Genomic DNA, 19,850 nt, shown 5'->3' on the forward strand with positions numbered 1-19,850 from the left:
CACACTGCAAAGCTCTCAGTCCCAGCCTAGAGCCCACACCCCCCCCCAAACCCCTACCCCAGTCTGGTGAAAATGAGTGAGGGTGGAGAAGAGCAAGTGACGGAGAGAGGGGGGGAATGGAGTGAGCAGGGCGATGCTTTGGGGAAGGGGCAGGGCCTCGGGGAAGGGGCAGGATAGATCCTGGGTTGCCCTTAAATTCAAAAAGTGATCTTGGGCGTAAAAAGGTTGTAGACCACTGGTGTAGACACTGTGTTCTTTAGATCCACTGTTGGATGTTATTCTTGTCAATTTCTGGGCTCCACTGGAGCCCTGAAATTGACAAGAAAGCTGTCTCTGGGTCTCCACTCCAAACTGGGCTGCCACCAGACTCCCAGCTTGGGCTGCTGTCCGGACACCACACTCTCTGTTTGGAGCCCTGCTGCCCCTCAGAGTTCCAGCTTCCTGCCGGGAGCATGGCAGCTGACCTGACTCCGGGTGTGGATCTCCCTGCCTGAGGCAAGAAGCCCTGGGCAGCTTCCCCCTGGCTCCCATCTGGGAGCACAGAGGCTAGCATAATGTATTGTAGACACAACCTCAGGTAAGACAGCACAGTCCAGGCTTTGGAGCAGGCTAGTGAACAGAATATGTACCCAAGATCCATACACGGCTTATCGTGACTGCATTGCACTGTCTGCACTGTTACTGTTTCCCAAACTAGCTGGATGTAAACTAGCTCAGGTAAGCTAGTCCAGGTACAGTTTTTTCTGTGTAGACATACCCCTAGTTCTCTAAGGAGTATCCATATTTTGTCAGCTGTCCACTGAATGATGCTGGAATGTACAACAGCCATTAGTTAGCATCACTCACTCCTTTAATTCACTAATCTAGTAATTAAAATTAAAACCATCTCTAACTACACAAAAGAAAAAAGATGGAAAAAAATCCTGAAAAACTCTAAAAACAAGTCAAAAGAGAGCCAGTTACAGCTGCAAAGTGAAATTAATGCAATTATCGGTTGCATCAAATACAAACTTGAGTGCTTAAAAGGGCACATTTCTTCATACAATCTGAACAATAACCCAAAATAAATATCATTCTCCCCAGAAATCTAAAAACAAAAACATAACATGCAACTCTTTTGAGAAAGAAACATGCTGAGCTTCTCACCAAAAGGTTATAAGACTTTTTTTAACATGGACAAAACTTATTTTTTCCCCAATCCCGTTCTTGGAAATAGCAGAACCATTTTTATTTAAACTTTCCAAAAAAAATTCAACTTGAAGACGACACCCAGTGTGGAAAAGCTCAGGCTGAACAATTTAGTTTGGCAAAGTTATTAACAACTGAAAACAGGGTATTTATAAGGAGAAGTCTGTGGCAACTATAGGCAGGGCTACCAGTTCCACCTATAATAAATCAATATTGTTACACTTTCTATTTAACCTACAGAGAGAGAGAGAAATAGCTATTATAAGTTCTTCACCAAAAAACTCTGCTGTGAGGTGATGAATATATTAATTGATGATATTTTCCTTAAAACATCCCTCAAAAGAAAGTATTTAGATACTGAGGTCAAGGTAAAAATTATACATTAAACCACAACACTCAATGGATTAAAGTTAGGGTTATTGTGTCACGATCACATTCTTTTCTGTATATTTAAAAAGAATATACTGTTTGTTTACAAGGCTCAAACACTTAAACAGGAAATTAATAGTTAAGGACAACATGAATTTTACACTGCCCGCATACAATATGATAGGTAATACAATGGCTCACAACACTCCCTCCCATTGGAAAAATGTCCAGGAAGTGTCCGGGAGGAAATCTCAGTGTGCAACCTCTCAGAAAGCTCTCCCGACATCAGCCTGATGAGAAGGAGGGGATAGCCATGTTTAAAAAATAATAATAATAAGCTAGGCGGACCATTCTCAAACCTAGTGGATCCCAGAGATCCACACAGATCCGTAGAGATCCATAGGAGCTCAGGGCCATCTGTGTGGAGGTTTTGTGCCCCGGCAGTGACCACATCCTGTATCCTCCCCAGAGCACAGCTCCACAGGAGCAATGTCCCCCCTCCCAAGACACAGCTGCATCAGGACTTTGTTCATAAAATACAAACAGATATGAACCCATAATTATGCACACACCCTTGCTTCCAGGCACTTCCACATGTACTTTTTCTGAAGAAACTACATAAACTGTATTACCAATGTGACCACTTAAATTGACCACTAACAAAATCAATAGAATACTTGTAAATGGCATATTATTAAAAGATTACTATTTTTTATATGAAAGTGTCTGTGTGTGGGATATATCCTTGCAAAATTATAATTAAAATGTATCAATCTAGGCAAATAATCTACATGCCATCTTTATCATAATTATGACTGTTGATGAATAAATTGATAGGAGTTGCTGATGAGCAACAAAAAATCCCTTACATCCACTAGGCATTTACATAAACATTTTGCAAGGGGGTCTGAGATGCGATGAGAGAGAATCTTGTTTAAAGGTTGGTCTAAACACAAACTTGCACAGATTTAATGGAAGATTTGACCAGTGCAAACCCCACTGTACTATATATCGCTCTATCAGTTTAAAACTAAAAATTTAGTTAAACTGTTACATCTTCTGTGTATAGACAAGCACAAAGATTTAAGAGGGATATCAGTTTTGACTTCAGAAGCAGAAATATCTAGTACTTCCAATGTTTTGATTGTTTGTATAACTGGCATGCATGATAAGCATTGCATGCTCCAACAAAAGAAAACCATCTGACCAGGATAACATAATAGAGAGCTAGCCAAAGACCACTTTCCAGAGAGAAAACTGTTTGTTGAAAGAACAGCTTATATCTAAAACACAAAAAATAATGCTTTGTCTTTAAACAAAATCGGAAGTAACCTTTTACACAGGGATCCTATATTCTCATACATCTTACTGATTAGGTAACGTCACTGTGTTATGCCCAGGGATTGAAAGAAATTGCTTCAATGGGGAACACGCACACAAATCATTAACATTAAAACAGGGCTTTAAAATGATGTTCATTTTTATAATTAAAAATGTAACTCCCACAATTGTTTAAAAAAAATCTATCAAGTTTACAAGTATTGTACTTTGTACACATGGAACTCCTGTCCACATATTCATCATGTCACTTATTATGATATTGTCATTTCTGTACTACTTGAGCTATCATCAATAAAATAACCTCTAGTCTGTTCCACTTACACCAAACGCTTAAAATAAACTAAATTTATAAATGCACTATCTCCAAACAAAAAACACCAGTGCTTCATTTATTTTCTTTTTGAATTTCATTGAATAAATACTAATAGTATGAATACTATGGCTGTGGTTCTAATTCCATTCAAATACATTTTCAGCAATGCCCGCTTTAAACACACTTCCTTTCAATATTTCCATATATATGACATCTACAAAAGCACATTTTGTATGAAGACATTGGACCAGAACATGAGCTAACGTAAATCAATGTGACACCATTGATTTCAATGATCCTCAAGCAGCTGAGGATCTAGCAGCCTATATTGTAGTTCAGTGATGGAACAGCAAAGCATCAACTATATATACAATAGTCTTGTCTTGCTCCCTTTCCCACTGAGGTCAAGCACAGCTTTGCATTTTTTTTTCCTCACTATATGCTCATGGAACATTAACCAGAGTCCTAGATTCGCAAGATGCACTATAAATACTCTACAGCACATGCAAGGAAAAAATTCTGAATGCTGCCTACAACTTCAACATCAAATTCTCACATTATAGGTTTACTCACAATGATCTGGCTGTTTTAGTTACTGAACCATCTTGACTTTCTGGCCCAGTAATGTAGTATTTTTGTTAGCAGTACTCAAAGAACTTGACTGACCCTTTCAGTAAAAGCTTCTATAAAGATATGCAGACCAAGGAGTTGAAAAGAAACTGGATGATGATTAAAGTAGCAACATGGTTCAAGCATAATACACCAGTTTACTTTGAAAAAGCTTTAATTATAAAGCAGATAGGATAGTCAAACATATTCCAGGGGCTATAAATGAAATGAGAACTCCAGGGAGTTGGGGGAAAAAGAAAATAAATCTTTGTTTGAAATACTGATTATAGTAAAATCTTAGTATAAAATTCTAACAGTATAAAAGCAATAACATACCTGTTTGTCATTGGCCCTATGAAAGGGTTTGTGATTAGCTGCACAGTGGCTTTGGAAGCGAACAATAAACCAACTTGGACATTTTCATTTAGCAAGTCCTTGTCTGCCGTGGGGCAATCGGATGGTATATTAGTCACATTTACCACCATTTGCTCTGTCTGAGTATGATACAAATCTCTTGATCTTGTCCTATCAGACTGACTTCCAGTATCCATTGTGGAGTTGTCATAATAGGAGAAGATGCTTTGAAAACTGGCCACAGTTGATGTAGTTATCTCAGGTCTCATAGTCTGGATTTCTGTTTCATTTTTCTGGTGTTTAATGCTGTACAGGTAACTGGGAATTATTGGCACTGGAAAAGCAAACACAATATGTAAGTAACTTAGCATCTGTTGTATGTAAATGCCATAATTTCATTAGCTTGCATACTTTATCACAGAAAATGTATCATCAGAACAAATAAAAATAGGGCTTTGCTATATAGAACAGTGCTAAAGAGTTTGTTGATTTTTTTTTGTGACTTCAGCAAAGAATTACAACAACAAATGTTATTCCAGGAAAAAAAATACTGACTGTACTGAATTATAATTAGGAAGTGTAGTTATAAGCAACTTCTGCAAGCCTTTTCCATAGATATTCAGTTTATGTTGACAGGCATGACTATCTGTCTACACAAGTACTATTTAAGGGCAAAACATGTGAGGAACCCCAAGACATTATTTGTGTAGTCTTGTCGGCTGATGCTTTTACAAAGAACATTTACTGCAATAAGAAGGCATTTAAACCAAGGAAAATTCTAATAAAAATATATTATGTTCAATAAATGTTGCTGGGAATAACACTATTAAGAGGGGAAAGATTTTATATTATTTTTATATTAAATAAATAAATAGAGATCTAAGATGTTCATGCTGTTCATTGGTGGGGGGGGGTTAAGTTCACATAAAAGGAAGCAATTTAAAAGTAAAATTCTGTACATGTTTTAAGGTATTAGCTGTATCCTAACTGGATTAATATATAATAAAGGAAAATTAGTATTTTTAAAATAGTAAAAGCAGGTGAGACAGTAATTTTTATCAGGAAATATTAGTGACAAAATCAACAGCTGTTAACGTGTATTGCCTCTTGCAAAAGTCTGAAACTATATATGGTTATGAAATATATTTTTTCAGCAAACCTGCAAACTGAGATTACATAAAAGGTCTTCTAACATAATTAGTGAACAAACAATGAAATGCATAGAGAACAATTTTCCTTTAAAAAAAAAGTACTTGCCAAAAATATATATTAGCCTTTCATTAGAGGCCATATTGTGCCATCATGTTTTTTCTTTTTTAATTTGAACTCCCTAATGAAATCAATAAGGAGTTTAGTTTAAAAACTGCCATGGTATAGCCCAAGGTGTCAAATCTGTAGAAGCTAAATGTGTATATCTATGCAATACAAGTGTGTGAACACAAACTGGTATTTTCCCCTTTTCCCCTTGTTTTTGACTTTTTTTTTATTTGCATCTTTGTATCCAAATTTATATTAATATGAGGACCTCTAAAACAACCAGTTAAAAATGTTCAAAAACTTGAAATCTAAATTTTTAACTGTAAGTATTCTATCCTAATATTAGGTTAGGTCCTTCCTATATACCATGGAACTTTTGCCATTGATTTCAGTGTTGTTCTGATCAAAGTTGATTTTACTAAACCAAGTTGTGAGTTATTTAAAATCAATCTAAAAGGCCTTCATACTAGTCTGACTCAATGATATTGCTTTGCCACCAAAATCATCTCATAAGAACAATGATGATGGGGGCGAGTGGACAAGAATTATCATGAGAAAACATATTTCTCAAGTGTTATCTAGCCTGTCCTTCTGGTTTGCATGACCACAGAGGAAAGAAAATGCTACACAGTTAAAAATAATTTAGAAAATGACAGATAATTTTTTCTGACTAGAAATTACTGATACCTGTAATTGTTACTCTGTGAAGAACTTTTTAGACAATTATCATGTATTTTTAAATAAATATAAACTAAACCAAAACTATGAGGTGAGTGGGTATGTATTTGTGCAGTATCTAGAATATCTCATATAATTTGAAAACATGTATTGTAGATAACGTATTATTTAGAAAGAAACACCAATTAAACTTGCAGAACATACACAGACTGTTCAGTGCATCCATTGAGGGGGTTTTATTGTTAAAATAAGTTGGAAAGAAAAGGTTCCACATACCCACTACAGTAAGCAGCATGTTGTCCAGGAGTAATGCAATGAAAACAATAAGCAGAATTAGTTTTCGGGACTGCCGACTCTCCCTGAGCCAGCTGAGGACACTGAATTCATTCCAAGCCATGGCTCAGGCTCCCTCAGGCAATGACTTACACTGCAAACATATAAAGGATATATAATAAGCATTTTTTATTATTTTCTTTTTGCGAATACAGACTAACATGGCTGCTACGCTGAAACATATAAAGGAGAGTTAGCTTTTCCTGGATTTGCCTGTCTCCCTGTTGCTTTCATGACCCACTTAGTTGGCGCAGGTTTGTTTCCCCATTTCCAGCAATAGGGGAATTTTGTAGACCGTGTTTAGTTTCTTTCTTACTCAGGGGTGGGCGGCAGAGGCGTAGTTAGATCTCTGCCCATAATCTTAGACTAGTCTGATGTTTCTCTCAAAATGATCAGTTAAATCCTGGCTTCAAATTGTCATTATTATGTGTCATAAAGTGAAAGAAATTCCCACCTCCTGCAACCCAACAGCTTGGCACAACTGCCCCCAACACGTGGAGGAGGATTAGTCCTCTGTATCCTCTTGCTGCAGAGAAATGGAGCAAATCTACTCAGCCCTTCACTCCCGTCTCCCCGCCTTGTGCCCTTTACACCCCAGCCACCGGTTCTGCACAAAGGAATCGCAGCCATTCCGCTGGGTTTGGGACCTTCCCCACAAACAGAGGTGGTACAGCGTGGTTTCCTTCTCTCCCCTTGCAAACTCATCCCTGCACTGGTTCATGTTTACAAGAACTTCTTAACCTTAAGGACTAGAAACTTATTTTTTTAAAGGAAGCTTAGATTCTGCAAGGACTAACGGGGCCATTTCAGCCAGGCTGGTACATTGTACCGCCGTGACCGGGCTCAATCTGTCCCAGGCCTGCCTACCTCCAAATACAGTGCGGCCGAACTGTTCTTGGGAGCCCCGCCTCAGGAGGGAAGGCAGCACCTGGCGTGAATCTGCAGTAAAACAATAACGTCTAGCAAACTTCCCCCTTTCCAAGTGTTCTGTCTCACTCAGCTGCTCCAATTCACTGTCCTACGGCTGAGTTATAGACGGGAACTCGGCCCTTCCCATCAAAGGGTCAAATGCTTTACTCTCACCAGGAGCTGCTGCTGCTGCTGCCAGGGCTCAACTCGCGCTTCGCTCACGATTCTGAACCACCAGGCAGATGGGAGGCTGGAGGTTTGCAAAAGATGTGACAGTCTCATCGAAAGGACAGCACTCGCTGGCCAGTAATCCGTCTCTGCCCACCTTGTCACTGCTCCCCTCAGGCTCCCAGAGCCCCCCCCCCCCCACTATCACTGCCCCCCACAGTCCCCAACCCCCCGCTGTCACCGCCCCCACCCCACACTATCACTGCTCCCTCACCTTCCCCTTACTCCCCATCTGTCACTGGTCCCCGTCTCTGCCACTGCCCCTCTCACGCTCCACAGCGCCCCCCCCCCCGCCACTATCACGGCCCCCAACAGTCCTCTGCTATCACCGCTCCTGTCTCTGCCAGTGCTCCCTCGTGCTCCACAGTCCCACACTATCACTGCCCCCCACATTCCCCGTCCCCCTCATGCTCCACAGCTCCCCACTAGCACAGCCCCCTGCCCCCCCAGGTCCCCACATCACTGCCCCCCACATTCCCCGTCCCCCTCATGCTCCACAGCTCCCCACTAGCACAGACCTCACAGCCCACTACTGTCACTGCCCCCTCACATTATCCCTGCCCCAGCTATCATTGTGCCCCATCTCTGCCATTGCCCCCCTCACGCTCCACAGACCCCCACTATCACTGCCCCCACATTCCCCTTACTCCCCACCACTATCACTGCCCCCCGCAGCCTCCTGCCCCCCGTTATCACCGCTCCCCGTCTCTGCCACTGCCCCCACTCTGTGCCCTTGCTCCCTCCCCCCCTCACACTCCCCCCAACTCTCGGCTCCCGCCCATTATCTCTCGCTCCCCGCCTGGGACCGGCGGGCGAGCTCGGCGGGGCGCCCCTGCTGCTGTGGCGCTTACCCTGCGCGGCTCTTTTGCTGCCGGTCTCTGTCCGCCCTCCGCGGGTCCTGCCCGCCTGGGCTCCGCTCTGGCGTCCTGCTGGGCCGGGGGAGCCGCGACGAGAGCCCCGAGCGCCTCTGGGCAGCGCCACTTACCAGCCTCCTCCCTGACGTCACGCCAGATGCTTATCGCCCCCCAGGCGCCTCTGGGGCAAGGGCTGCAGCGCGCCCTGCCCCAGGCAGCCCCGCCGCCAACCCAAGCCCCTGCCGCAGCCCCCCTGCCTTTGCCTCCCACCCAGCCCCTTGGACCCTAGTGCCCCGGGGAGCGAGCGAGCGCCTGCCCGGGCGAGGCACCGCGTGCTGCGGACTGCCCCTGCCCAGCTAGCGCGACGCCCGGGAGCAGAGTCAGCCGCTTTTCTCCCTGCAGATGCCCCCTAACGCCCTGTCGGAGGCCGGGAGCCCCGCGGACGGACAAAGGGGAAGGCGAGGTGCTTCTTTAGCCTGCTGGGGGCTACTGGTGGGGCTGGGACTGAGCAAGGCTCCGGGATTTTATGGCCAGTGTCCAGCAAGGCGCCCGCAGGATCCGTGGCATAGACTCCGGGCACAGCATGTGGACGGTTAGCGCACAAGGGACCTTTCCGGACCCTTCATTAAATCCGCGTGTGCGTAAAACTCAAAGTTCCCTCGGTACTGGGGGGTGGGAGTTGGTGTGAACCGGACCCATTTTTGCAGGCGAGGGGAATGCGGACTGGGCTGGACTCGTCCTCCCTGGAACTGGTTCGGTAAGGTAGGCTGGCCTGTGCTCCACTGGGAAGGAGACAACTACCAGACACATGGGCGTAGGAAGAATCATCTATCCCAGGACGTGGGTGTCAGGGCAGGGAAGCTAGCCTATTACAGGATATAGTTAAGTATATCCCCATAGAAGAGGCACATGTTCCTCATTAACTTGGAAGAGTGAGCGAAATTAAATACCCTTAATAAGCTTCACAGAGAAGATGTTTGTTTGTTTTCGGTAAACCTTTCCAACACTTCAAATTCCCTGCATGCCTGGGAAGCACTCAAAGACAATCTGCCCCCACAGGCAAAACTTCAGTGTACCCTCTCCCCCCAACCCCTCTTCCCGTGGAACACAGCTTTTCAACTGGGGATTGCCCCCTGGGAGGGGATGTCAGATTTTTTTTGGGGGGGGGGGCAGTGCAGCAAGCCTTTTGATGGTTCCGTGATTATGTCAGAAGTGGGGAGCACACCACTCAGATTTGACCTGGCCACCCCTACTTCAGGACGGGGGTGGCAGGTGGGCTAATTCTCAGTGAGTGGCATTGTGTCCTGACCGGCACGCAGTGTCACACTCAGGTTTGGCCCAGCTGCCTCTACGGCCCAAAGCAGTTGCCTACTCTGCCTATAGCTCGAGCAGCCTCTGCTGGGAAGGCTATGCAGACCAAAATCCATGATTTTACTAGTTCTTTTCTTAAATACTTTGATCAAGTTGTACGATCTGAGATTAAATAACCCACTTCCCTGGCACATCTGCATGTTTCTTCTCAAACTGCTGCATTTATTTATGATAATTAGGAATTTATTTCAAGATCCTTTGTATCTTATATTAGAGAAGATGTAAAGGTTGGCAGTTATACAAGTGCAGCTGTACATTGTACTGATCAAGCAGCAGAAGTTAAATAGTTGCATTTTCATATAGGACTGCTGTCTGAGCTGCATAACATATTCTGCTTTAAAAAAAATAACTCTACTGGACTTTCATATACTTTTCCAATTTATTCTTCACAAGGTATCTGTTTCAAATCCAGTTAATTCAGTGGGAGTCTCCATTGATTTCAAGTGATTTGGATCAGACCCTAGTTGACTTAAACTGATGGCATTACTGGAAAAGCAGTTTATTTCTTAGGCTGTGTTGCACACTTCAGCTGTTCAAGGTTTACAAAGTTAATTGATCAAGTTGTGCCCCTTTCTGACCAGATGAGTCTTTATAAATTTTGCAGATTTTGCTGGAAATTTTGTTGAACAAAATCCTTTGGGTTTTAAGCTTCTGCTGGTGCCTCTATGTCAGGGAGTTTCTAGCAATACAGTTTCATATTTCAATGAAGGACGTTTCCATCGTGGGATGGAAATTTTGCTCATCTAGGTAACTGAGGGTGAAAATGCATTTGGTCTAAATTGGGCCGTCTTGGGCCACCATCCAGCTGCCACTGAAGTAAATGAAAATAAATCTAGGTGGTTTCAGTAGTTAGGGGTAAATTTTAGTAAAGCATATTATTTACTATACATTCATAGCTTCTTCTAATAATTAATAATAATGGAATAGTGTTCAAAGTATTCCAGCAATTTTTTTCTGTCCCTACATAAGTCATTTTTATTTTACACTGAGATATTCTACCAGTACCTTGTACAAAACGTATATTCTGATGTATGAATGAATTGATATATTCTACTATTAGATCATGAATATCAATAAGTCTTCCTATTGTTGTATAAGATGTTGGAGATGTTTTGTACATATTTACATGGCTTTTCTAACTAGATACTCCAGGACTCAGTCACATTTACACTTAGGACTAAAATCCTAGCCTTCCAACAAGGGGTAATGACTTCTCTGCCCTCGTGATAAATTAAACAACATAATTTACTTTAGTGAGGAGAAAGAGGATGCCCTCCAGTTACTGAATCCTGTTCTGCAAACACACATGCAAGTCACATTACTCATTTGAGAAGTCCCATTGAACTGAGTAGGGAAAGGGAAATACGTGTTATAGGTATTGCGAGTAGCAGAGAATGGCATTAATAAGGGATAAATTTTAATGATATGTTAATGGGAATATTACATCAGGAAAAAGCGGAGTTGGACCTTCTCTGAAATTCTGTGAATACAAAAGACAATTAATTTCTAGCAGTGCTGTCCTACGTAATCTTCAAGTAGACCTTTCCCCACAGTGTTGCATGTCATATGGATGATAGAGAGAGAAGCAAAGATGCTTCTTTAATAAGCTCTAATGAGACCATGTTATAAACATCTCCAAATAAAAGACATTTCTTGTACTAGAACATTTCCCCCTCTTTCTCTCTCTGCCATTTCTGTGCTGCTCTTCACACTTGACAACATCTGACCATTCAGTTTTGTTAGAGTGTAAATGACAGCCCTTCTCACTCTCCTACTCTCTCCCTGCCTCCAGACAACTAACACTCTGACTGCCAGACACTCAATACCAATGAATATAAAGGTGGATATGCCATCATTTTTCACTGAAAACCAAGCAAAAAGGAATATGACAGCCAAGTTGAACTGACGGGGTGGGAGGAATTTGTGAATGTGTTTGTGACTAGGTTTTACTGTTAAGATTTTGATAGTTATGCAACTGCTTAGTGAAGTGCTTGGCTGAAAAATGTGGGGCAAAATTTCATGAATTTTTCCTCCAGTTGTTGGTATTTGAAATGTCAACAAAACATTTAGTCAAAATCTCATATTTTGAAATATTTTGATTAGCTCTACTCTTTTGTAATATCTATCACTTAAGATATAATAGAAAAAATAAAAGGTATTAAAATAGGTATGTTTTTGCAATCCAGATTGAATAATATTATTCAGTGAATTATTAAAAATGTTTATATACCTTGGGTAGAACTTTCAAAAGCACCTAAGTAACCGAAGAGTCTCATTTTCAAAAGTGACTGGGGCACTTAGGCTCCTAAGTCCATTGACTTTCAGTAAGATTCAGGATAAAATTTTTGAGAGAGTGCCTAAGTCTCAGTGTAAGTCAATGGGATCTACATTCCTAAACGACATAAGTGGTTATGAAAATTTTACCCTTTCCTTTATTGCAGAGGAAAGTAGTGGTAGGAAAGAGATTAACTGTTGAGTCACCAGTTTAACATGGAGGATGTGTACAGCACCTCATAACTCATTACAGTGTGGGCTAAAGGTAGGTTGGATATCACAAACTCAAAGACCAAGATGTCAAGGGCATTTAAGCCTCAACTCTCACATTGGGTTTCACACCTGGACTTTGACAGATAGTGTCATAGAGTTAGAATAGTCAAATAAAGTGGCAAAGCCAAAGAAAAGAGTCAGTGTTACTGCTACTGAAGATGTAACTGCTGCTGAAGATAAGCACCTAGCTAGCGATGGCATTGACATTGCTAATTATTTAGTAGTCAAGATTTCAACAATAGATGAAGATTTGTCTGCAGCAACATATCATCCATGCATAGCCAGATGTTGCCCTAGGCAATGGGCATGCTGTTTCCACATTTAGTGTGCAGTGTCATTTTGCTGAGTTATTTCCTATGGCTTATTTAACTGTTACAACTAAAAAAGGAAAGAAAATGGAGTATATTACAGCCATGTCTCTCGTCATTCCTCTCTGGTAGCTAAAGTTCACCCTGGATCCCCAAAGGCAGCACAGATTTAGGCAGCCTAACTGGTAAATTTTGGGTCATCATGAAGCATTACTTTAGTGCTTTGCATTCCTCTTAATTTCCTATCAGCATTTCAAACATGCCTGTGTTTTATGGATTCTATAAGTGTGTATCACACTTGGGATCTGAAATCAGCACATTTTCCCAGTTCTGACCCAAATACCTCCAGTTATTATTAATTATATAAGTGTGGAGAATGTTGTCCTGTCTGAAGCTAGTTTCTTCCAGGAGATCTAATTCTGTTTCAAAGTAGGGAAATCCCACATTAGCACACATGTCAAGGCAAGAAGTCACTGAAGGCCAGAAAAAGTCACAAATGAAGAATTCAGGAGGAAACCAATAGAACAGGAAATTACAGAACAAAACAAGAGAGGGCTAGGACATACATGGAGGAAAGACGTGAATAGCATAACAAGACAGGCATTGGAGTGGAACCCCAGGCAAGAGGCTATGAGGTAGACCAAGGATAACATGGAAATACACAATAGAAGCAGAATTGAAAGCTCACAAAATGACATGGGAAGAAGTTAAGACTGAAGCAGGATATCAGCAAAGATGATGAAGGCCCTATGTTCTGCTTGGAATAGAAAGGCATAAGAGAGAAGAGAAGAGAAAGTAGGCTCTTAGGTCCATATTTTGGCACCTAATAAGAAGACAGATTTTCAGAAGTTCTAACCACCCTGAAGCTCACACAGAAGTCATTGGGAGCTGCAGGGTGCTCAGCAATTTTTAAAAATTAGGACACTAATTTAGGTGTTGAAATATGGTATTAGGAGTCTGTAGTGGGATGGTTGCCCCACTCCAGGAGAAAATGGGTTAAAGTAGGCCAGAGAGGCTGTGCAGATGAGCAGCCAATCAGAAAGGGCTTGTGGGCAGCCAATCAGGGCCAGGCCGAGTCCTGTATAAAGGCTGCAGCACAGCAGAGAGCACAGTTTCTCCCTGACAGCAAGGGAGAAGGACTGGCTCCTAGTAGAAAGAGGGGCAGGGGCAGGGGCAGGGGCAGGGGCAGGGGCAGGGGCAGGGGCAGGGGCAGGGGCAGGGGCTCGGGCTCGGGCTCGGGCTCGGGCTCGGGCTCGGGCTCACCCTGTCAGACTGCAGGCCTTGAAACAAGGTCTGAGTGGGTGCTAGGGCTATGGGGAAGTGGCCCAAGGAAGGCAGGCAGTGATGGGGAGTGGAGGAAGACAGCAAGTGGCTGCTAGAGGGTCACTGGGCTGGGGCTTAGAGTAGTGGGCGGGCCTGGGTCCTCCCCCCTTGCACCGCACCTTGCCACGAGGGAGTGTGGCCCATAGACTGCACCTTGTCCCTGAGGCAAGGGACTAGACTTTAGGGTGGCAGGTGGCCATGAAGGCAGGTGTGGACTAGGACTGCTGATATACCCCCGGAAGGGGAGAGAATGAAGTAGTGGGCACTGCTGGAGGCAGCGTCCTGAAGAGAACATCATGGTCCAGAAAGGGACGTGTGTCGCGGTGGTGGAGACAACACAGCAGAGCAGACAATGGGTGAGACACCAGCCAGCAGGAGGCACTCTGAGGGCTGGAAGGAGCTAATTCCCAGAGCAACCAGCAGGAGGCACCAGGGTGGTGAGTCCTGCCCCATTAGAGTCTTAACTATAAGCACCCATTTTGCAAATGTTGGCCTGTGTGTCTAGTGTATAGTGAAGTGGGCAAATGCAGGTGGAGAGATGGAGGCCGGACAAAGGAGAGAGGCTATTTGTAATAACTGTATATGAGAACCAAGTCCTGCAACCCATGATCCTACAGTTAATCCCACTGAAATAAACAGAATTACTCACGGAAGTGTTATAGGGTGGCCATCTGATATTGAGGATTTGTCTAAGGCAGCTGTTTTTTGAAAACTTGGAGTTCAGAGAGTAAGGTCTTAATAACTCTCCAAGTTTCATTGCCATATAGTAAGATCAACTTTACAATTGTGTTAAACATTCACAGTTTAGTTTGGAAGGCAAGATTTCTGTTTCTCCAGATTAGTTTTAGAGTTACAAAGGCTATTCTGGCTTTAACGTCTTCATTTGATCTGCCTGTTGTACTTACAAAGCTGCCAAGATATGTGAAATATTGGATCTCTTCTATGTCAGTCACAGAAAGTGTTATTGGTGTTGTGTGGTGATTCCCATGGTATATAGCTGTCTTGGTGTTGATTTTCAACTCTATTAATTGTACAAAGGCCTGGAGATCTTGTTTTGGCTTGCATGTCTCTGTGGGTATGGGCTAATAAGCTGATGTCATCTTCAAAGTCAAGGTCCTCTAACTGCTTTGTGAAGGTCCATTATATGCCCCTTGGCTGTTCTGTGGTCTTTCTCATGACCCAATCCACTACAAATAAAAAGATCATGGGTGACATTTTTGTCTGATGTCCATAGTAACCTTGAATGGTTAAAGTTAGTTTGCTGTTATGTATTACTTGACATGTCATATTTTCATAGAAGCTCAGAATGATGCTCAGAAAATTTGGAGGCATGGCAAAGAAACTAGCATAAAATTGTTCTATCCACTGTATCAAAAGCTTGTTGAAAATCTATAAAAAGCATATAAAGTGGTGACTCCCATTCAGTCAACAGTTCTATGATGATATGTAGGGTTACTAGTTGATCTGTACATAATTTCTTCTGCCTGAATCCTACCTGTTCTTGTTGTAACCTTGAATCTACCTTTCTTTTTTTCTCTATAATACATTTAAATACCTTACCTTACTTGGGATTGACAGCAATTGACTGTCCCTCCAGTTTTTACACTGACTGAAGTCTCCTTTCTTTTTCAGTTTCACTATATGACCCTGTCCCCACTCATCTGGTATTTTTTTCTTCATCCTGTATCTTTTATAAGGGGCCTGTCAAAATGTCTACTGTGTTCAAGTCCACCTTAAGAACGTCCATTGGAATGTTCTCTGGACCTGGTGCTTTTCCACTTTTTAACAGATTCACTACCCAGTCTCTACTTCCACTCTGGTGATAGGTCCTAGTTCAACATCCAGATTTTCTCCTTCCGCTATATACGGGGGATTGGCCACTGGCTCGCCATGCAGAAATTGACTAAAGTCCTGCCTCCATATATTTAATTGTTCTGATGTCTTCATTATTAAGTTGCTTTTGTCTTGAACTGCATGTTGGTATTTATTTATTCTTCCTGACAACTATCTAATGATGTTGTATGGTGTTTTCATGTCATTTTTTTTGCTGCAGCATCTTGCATCTGTTGTCATTTTGTCTATTAAGTATCAAATGAGGAACCTACTTTAGGCACATATTTTTGAGAAACGTGGCCCCAGGGTATATCCATAAATACACTCCTCATCTTTCTATTGAATTTAAGATCCCACTCTTTATCTTTTACAGTTATTTCTATACTGTGTGTTGCATTTACAATAATTCATAATTATCTGAGTCTATTGTAGTAATTAGTCATTTGCAATTATTTTTACTATGAGGAAATTTACTTTGTTAGAAACCCTTCCTGTGGAGAAGGAAGGTTCCTCACACTCTCTTCCCTTAACTAGCACACCTGTGCAGCAGAGCGTTGTCACATATTGCGTGAGATGCGAAACCAACTATAATGCAAAATTAGACAAACACCATATTGCAGTAGCTTTCATTTGTAACTGCAAATCTCTTAAATGATGCCAGTAACAGAGACAAGGCGACTTTTTGAAAATACATACATTTTATATTAGCACTGTCCCTTGGACAAAAGGAATCTAATTATTAGGGATGTAACTGCTGTAAGAGCCAGCTAATAAAACCAGTCTCTTTGAACTAGTCTCTTTGGGGGTACTCTCTTTGAAGACTGTGAGTGTGTGAGGGTTTGAAGTGAATGAGTCAAAGGTAAAAACTGTCTTGTGTGGCAATTGATCATAATTGTGTGGATGGGAGGGATAAAGTCCTTTTGCTTTGGGCTGGAGAGGTATACATACAGAGCTAGCCAGCTAGTCACAGCTCATCCACAAATCTAGAGAGGCACTGGCAGAATGAGCATTTATTTCTACAGAATCAGTTTATACTACTTTGGAAGTTGGGCACTGAAGGGCTGCTCAGTTAGTAGATAGTGGAGTAAAGAAAATCACAGAACAAACAAATACACAAACATCTTTATATTTAAAGAGAAAAACTAGTTCAATCTAGTCCTCAGTCACAGAATAGAAATCCCAGGATAACTATGGACGTTAAAGATCAACAACAGATCAATATGTGGGCTACCCAATTTACTGCACAAAGTCTGTAATGTACAACTGTGTAGGTGTATGTAGACAACTGACGCAAGCAGCTCACAGTCCTCAAAACATAAGTACCGCATCCTGAGGCCAGAATTGCTGAACTGGATGAGCAAGAAGAGGCAGATTTACATGTGCAGAGTCAGGAAGAGCTCTACCTTGACATCTGGTGGTGAATTGTGGCGAGTTGTGGAAAAGAACTTCAGGGGCTGATCTTGTTTGCATAGGCACACCCACCCAGCCTAGCATGAGCCCACAGCAGCCCAAATGGTCACTTTGGCTGCTGTGGGATCCCCAGTCTCTCTGTTATTGGGACAGGAAGAATAAAGTGTTAATCAAGGACAATGAAACTGTTTTATGACAGAGGGACTCGCCATCAACTAAGTAGCACTTGCTAGACAAGGGACATGGGTTCCAAAACCCAGGGATTGGGGGAAGAGGGTGGAGACAAGTATTTGTACCTGGTGGTGTGGGCTGTTTTGGGGGGCCTGAAACACCAATTGCACCTTCTTCTCTCTCCTCTGTGGAATAACAGAGCTAATTTTGATTTCATTAGGAGTCTAGTTACAGGCTGCTGAGCTGAATTCACTTTGGGCCCATGCTGCACCAGCACTAAGGCTCCCCTATTACAAGCTGAAATCACTGAGTGCTGTGTTAAGTAGTGAGGGGGCCTGAAGATATGTTGCTGAGTGGCTGGTGGATCAGACAGTTCGTGGGGTGGCTGGTGGAGTGGAGCAGCTCACGGGACAGCTGGAGGAGCAGAGAGCACGGTGGCTGGTGGAGAGGTGTGGCCGGCAGGACAGCAGGTGGAGAGGATAGCAGGGCGGCTGGTGGAGAGGAGCAGCGGGCGGTGAAGTCTATAGCAGAGTCACATGGAGAGGCGTGGCAATCGGCCGTAGACCTGAGTAGTGGAGCACGTGAGATGCCCCCCCGATACCTCCCCGCACTTCCACCTAGGCTGGGAGGTAAACTCTGTGGAGGAACTTCTGAACTCTGGGGGTTACACTGACCACAGTCAGAAGACTGTGGGTGGGGTGACTGGTGGGTTGCTGGACTTAAGAGCCTGAGGGGAAAAGGACACTGTCAAACTTACTTTGGGGGTGGGTCTTTTGCTCGTGGTTTGTGTTATGAATCCTGTTTGCTGTGTTTCCCCAACATAATGCCGCATTGTCTCCCTCCTTTATTAAAAGGCTTTTGCTGCACTCAGACTCTGTGCTTGCAAGAGAGGAAGTATTGCCTCTCAGAGGTGCCCAGGGGGGTGGTATGTAATTGTCCCAGGTCACTCGGTGAGGGCTCGAGCTGGTTTTGCGTTGCGTTATTAAAACAGAACCCCTAGATACTGAACCCGGCCCTCGTTGCTGCCAACTCTGATGGGCAGAAGGGTTACATACGTATACAGGCAGAATCTAGAGACATTGCAGTAGGGTCTATCTTCAACTGCCCCAATCTTCCAGTTGAGCAGGCCAGTATCATAAGGAGGGAAGACCAGAGTGTAACAAATTCCCTTAGATGGGATGTACATTCCAGTAAAATTAGAGTGGGTCTATCCTTTCTCATGCCCTGAGGAGGCCATTGAAAGAGGTGGGGATGCAGATGAGAGATGCAGACAGGCTGTGGTGAAAGGGGACTAGAATGTTAGGGAAAAAATTGGTAGTTAGGGAATTGGTGATTGTGAGAACCATTCTGTGATGTGACTTATGGAGACATCTAGTAAACTTCTAATGCGTTCTGGAGAGGAGCCTGCGCTCACAAAACATACTCACATGAAAGGGCTCCTAAAGCAAAACTCGGGCTTGTACAGTAAATAGAACCAAAATAACTAAATCAGTTGTAATTCACACCTTTAGTTATTTTAGTTCAAGTCTGAGTATGGACCCTCCTATTTCAGAATACTTCAAACTAACAATTTCACTTGTTACTATATTAAGTTATTTTGAAACAGAGCACCCTTATTATGAAATAGGAGTATCCACATGCAGACTTGAACCGAAATAACTAAAGGTGTTAATTATAACCAAGTTTCGTTTTTCCCCCCAGTTCTATCTACCATGTAGGTAACCCTTCAGATATTTAGGGGAAAGGTTTACAGCAGAGTCAGAAATTCTTTGAGTATATAAGAAATAGGAAACCTTCACTCTGCACTATAATGATGACAATTTAAAGTTAACATTTTAAGCTATTTTTCTGCTGTTCATTTTAGCCAAAACATTCAGCAACTCTGTCCCTGAAAAAAACATATGATCCCTAGTATTTAAGGTAACATATTATACTATGTAAACAATATAGTGCTTCCTGTCTGAATAACGGCTAAAGTAATGACAGAATAAATCCCCATTCACTTGTATAATGTTTTGCAGGCTCTCATTGAAATTAAGACAAGCACAGAAGCTCAGTCTTAATAATTCAGACACTGAATTAACTGACCTATTTCCAGCAATATCCACTGAAAATTGGTTGCAAGGATTTGCTGCTTTGAAGTACAGATAACCTTTCCGAGAACGTATGCTATAACTTAGAACTGTATTTTTTTTAAAGGAACAATTATCAAAAACTGTTTGGTTTGCCATTATACTTTGCTGACCTGCTTAGAACTACATTAAAGACTTCAAACTCTAAACATTTTCTGGCAAAAGGTTATGGTCAGGCTGTCCCCTAGAAACGAATCATTGTGGAAATGCTTGTCAAAAACATTTCAATTGTTGTTATGCCATTTTTGGACTCTCGAGTATTTTTCTCCCTACCCCTGGTATAATCAAGTGAAGCTTTATGACACCTGGGTACTTTCACTGC

At 42.6% G+C, this 19,850-nt stretch overlaps 1 protein-coding gene across 6 annotated transcripts in view; it reads right to left on the reverse strand.

Annotated features, from left to right (window-relative positions):
* Positions 1-8,582, reverse strand: part of SLC18A2 (solute carrier family 18 member A2) — a 50,274-nt gene extending 41,692 nt beyond the window's left edge. For 3 of the 6 annotated variants that reach the window (XM_074959272.1, XM_074959271.1, XM_074959267.1), the window contains exons 1-4: positions 8,431-8,582; positions 7,526-7,601; positions 6,386-6,536; positions 4,157-4,508 (exon numbers count right to left, since the gene is read on the reverse strand). In XM_074959272.1, the coding sequence (XP_074815373.1) occupies positions 4,157-4,508; positions 6,386-6,506 (473 nt within the window). In that variant the 5' untranslated portion in view covers positions 6,507-6,536; positions 7,526-7,601; positions 8,431-8,582. Of the gene's footprint in view, positions 1-4,156; positions 4,509-6,385; positions 6,537-7,309; positions 7,382-7,525; positions 7,602-8,430 lie in introns of all 6 variants that reach the window. The other 3 variants (XM_074959268.1, XM_074959269.1, XM_074959270.1) reach the window with 3 other exon arrangements.
* Positions 8,583-19,850: the final 11,268 nt, after the last annotated feature.

This window comes from Natator depressus, chromosome 7 (genome assembly GCF_965152275.1).
Source record: "Natator depressus isolate rNatDep1 chromosome 7, rNatDep2.hap1, whole genome shotgun sequence".
Classification (NCBI taxonomy): Eukaryota; Metazoa; Chordata; order Testudines; family Cheloniidae; genus Natator; species Natator depressus.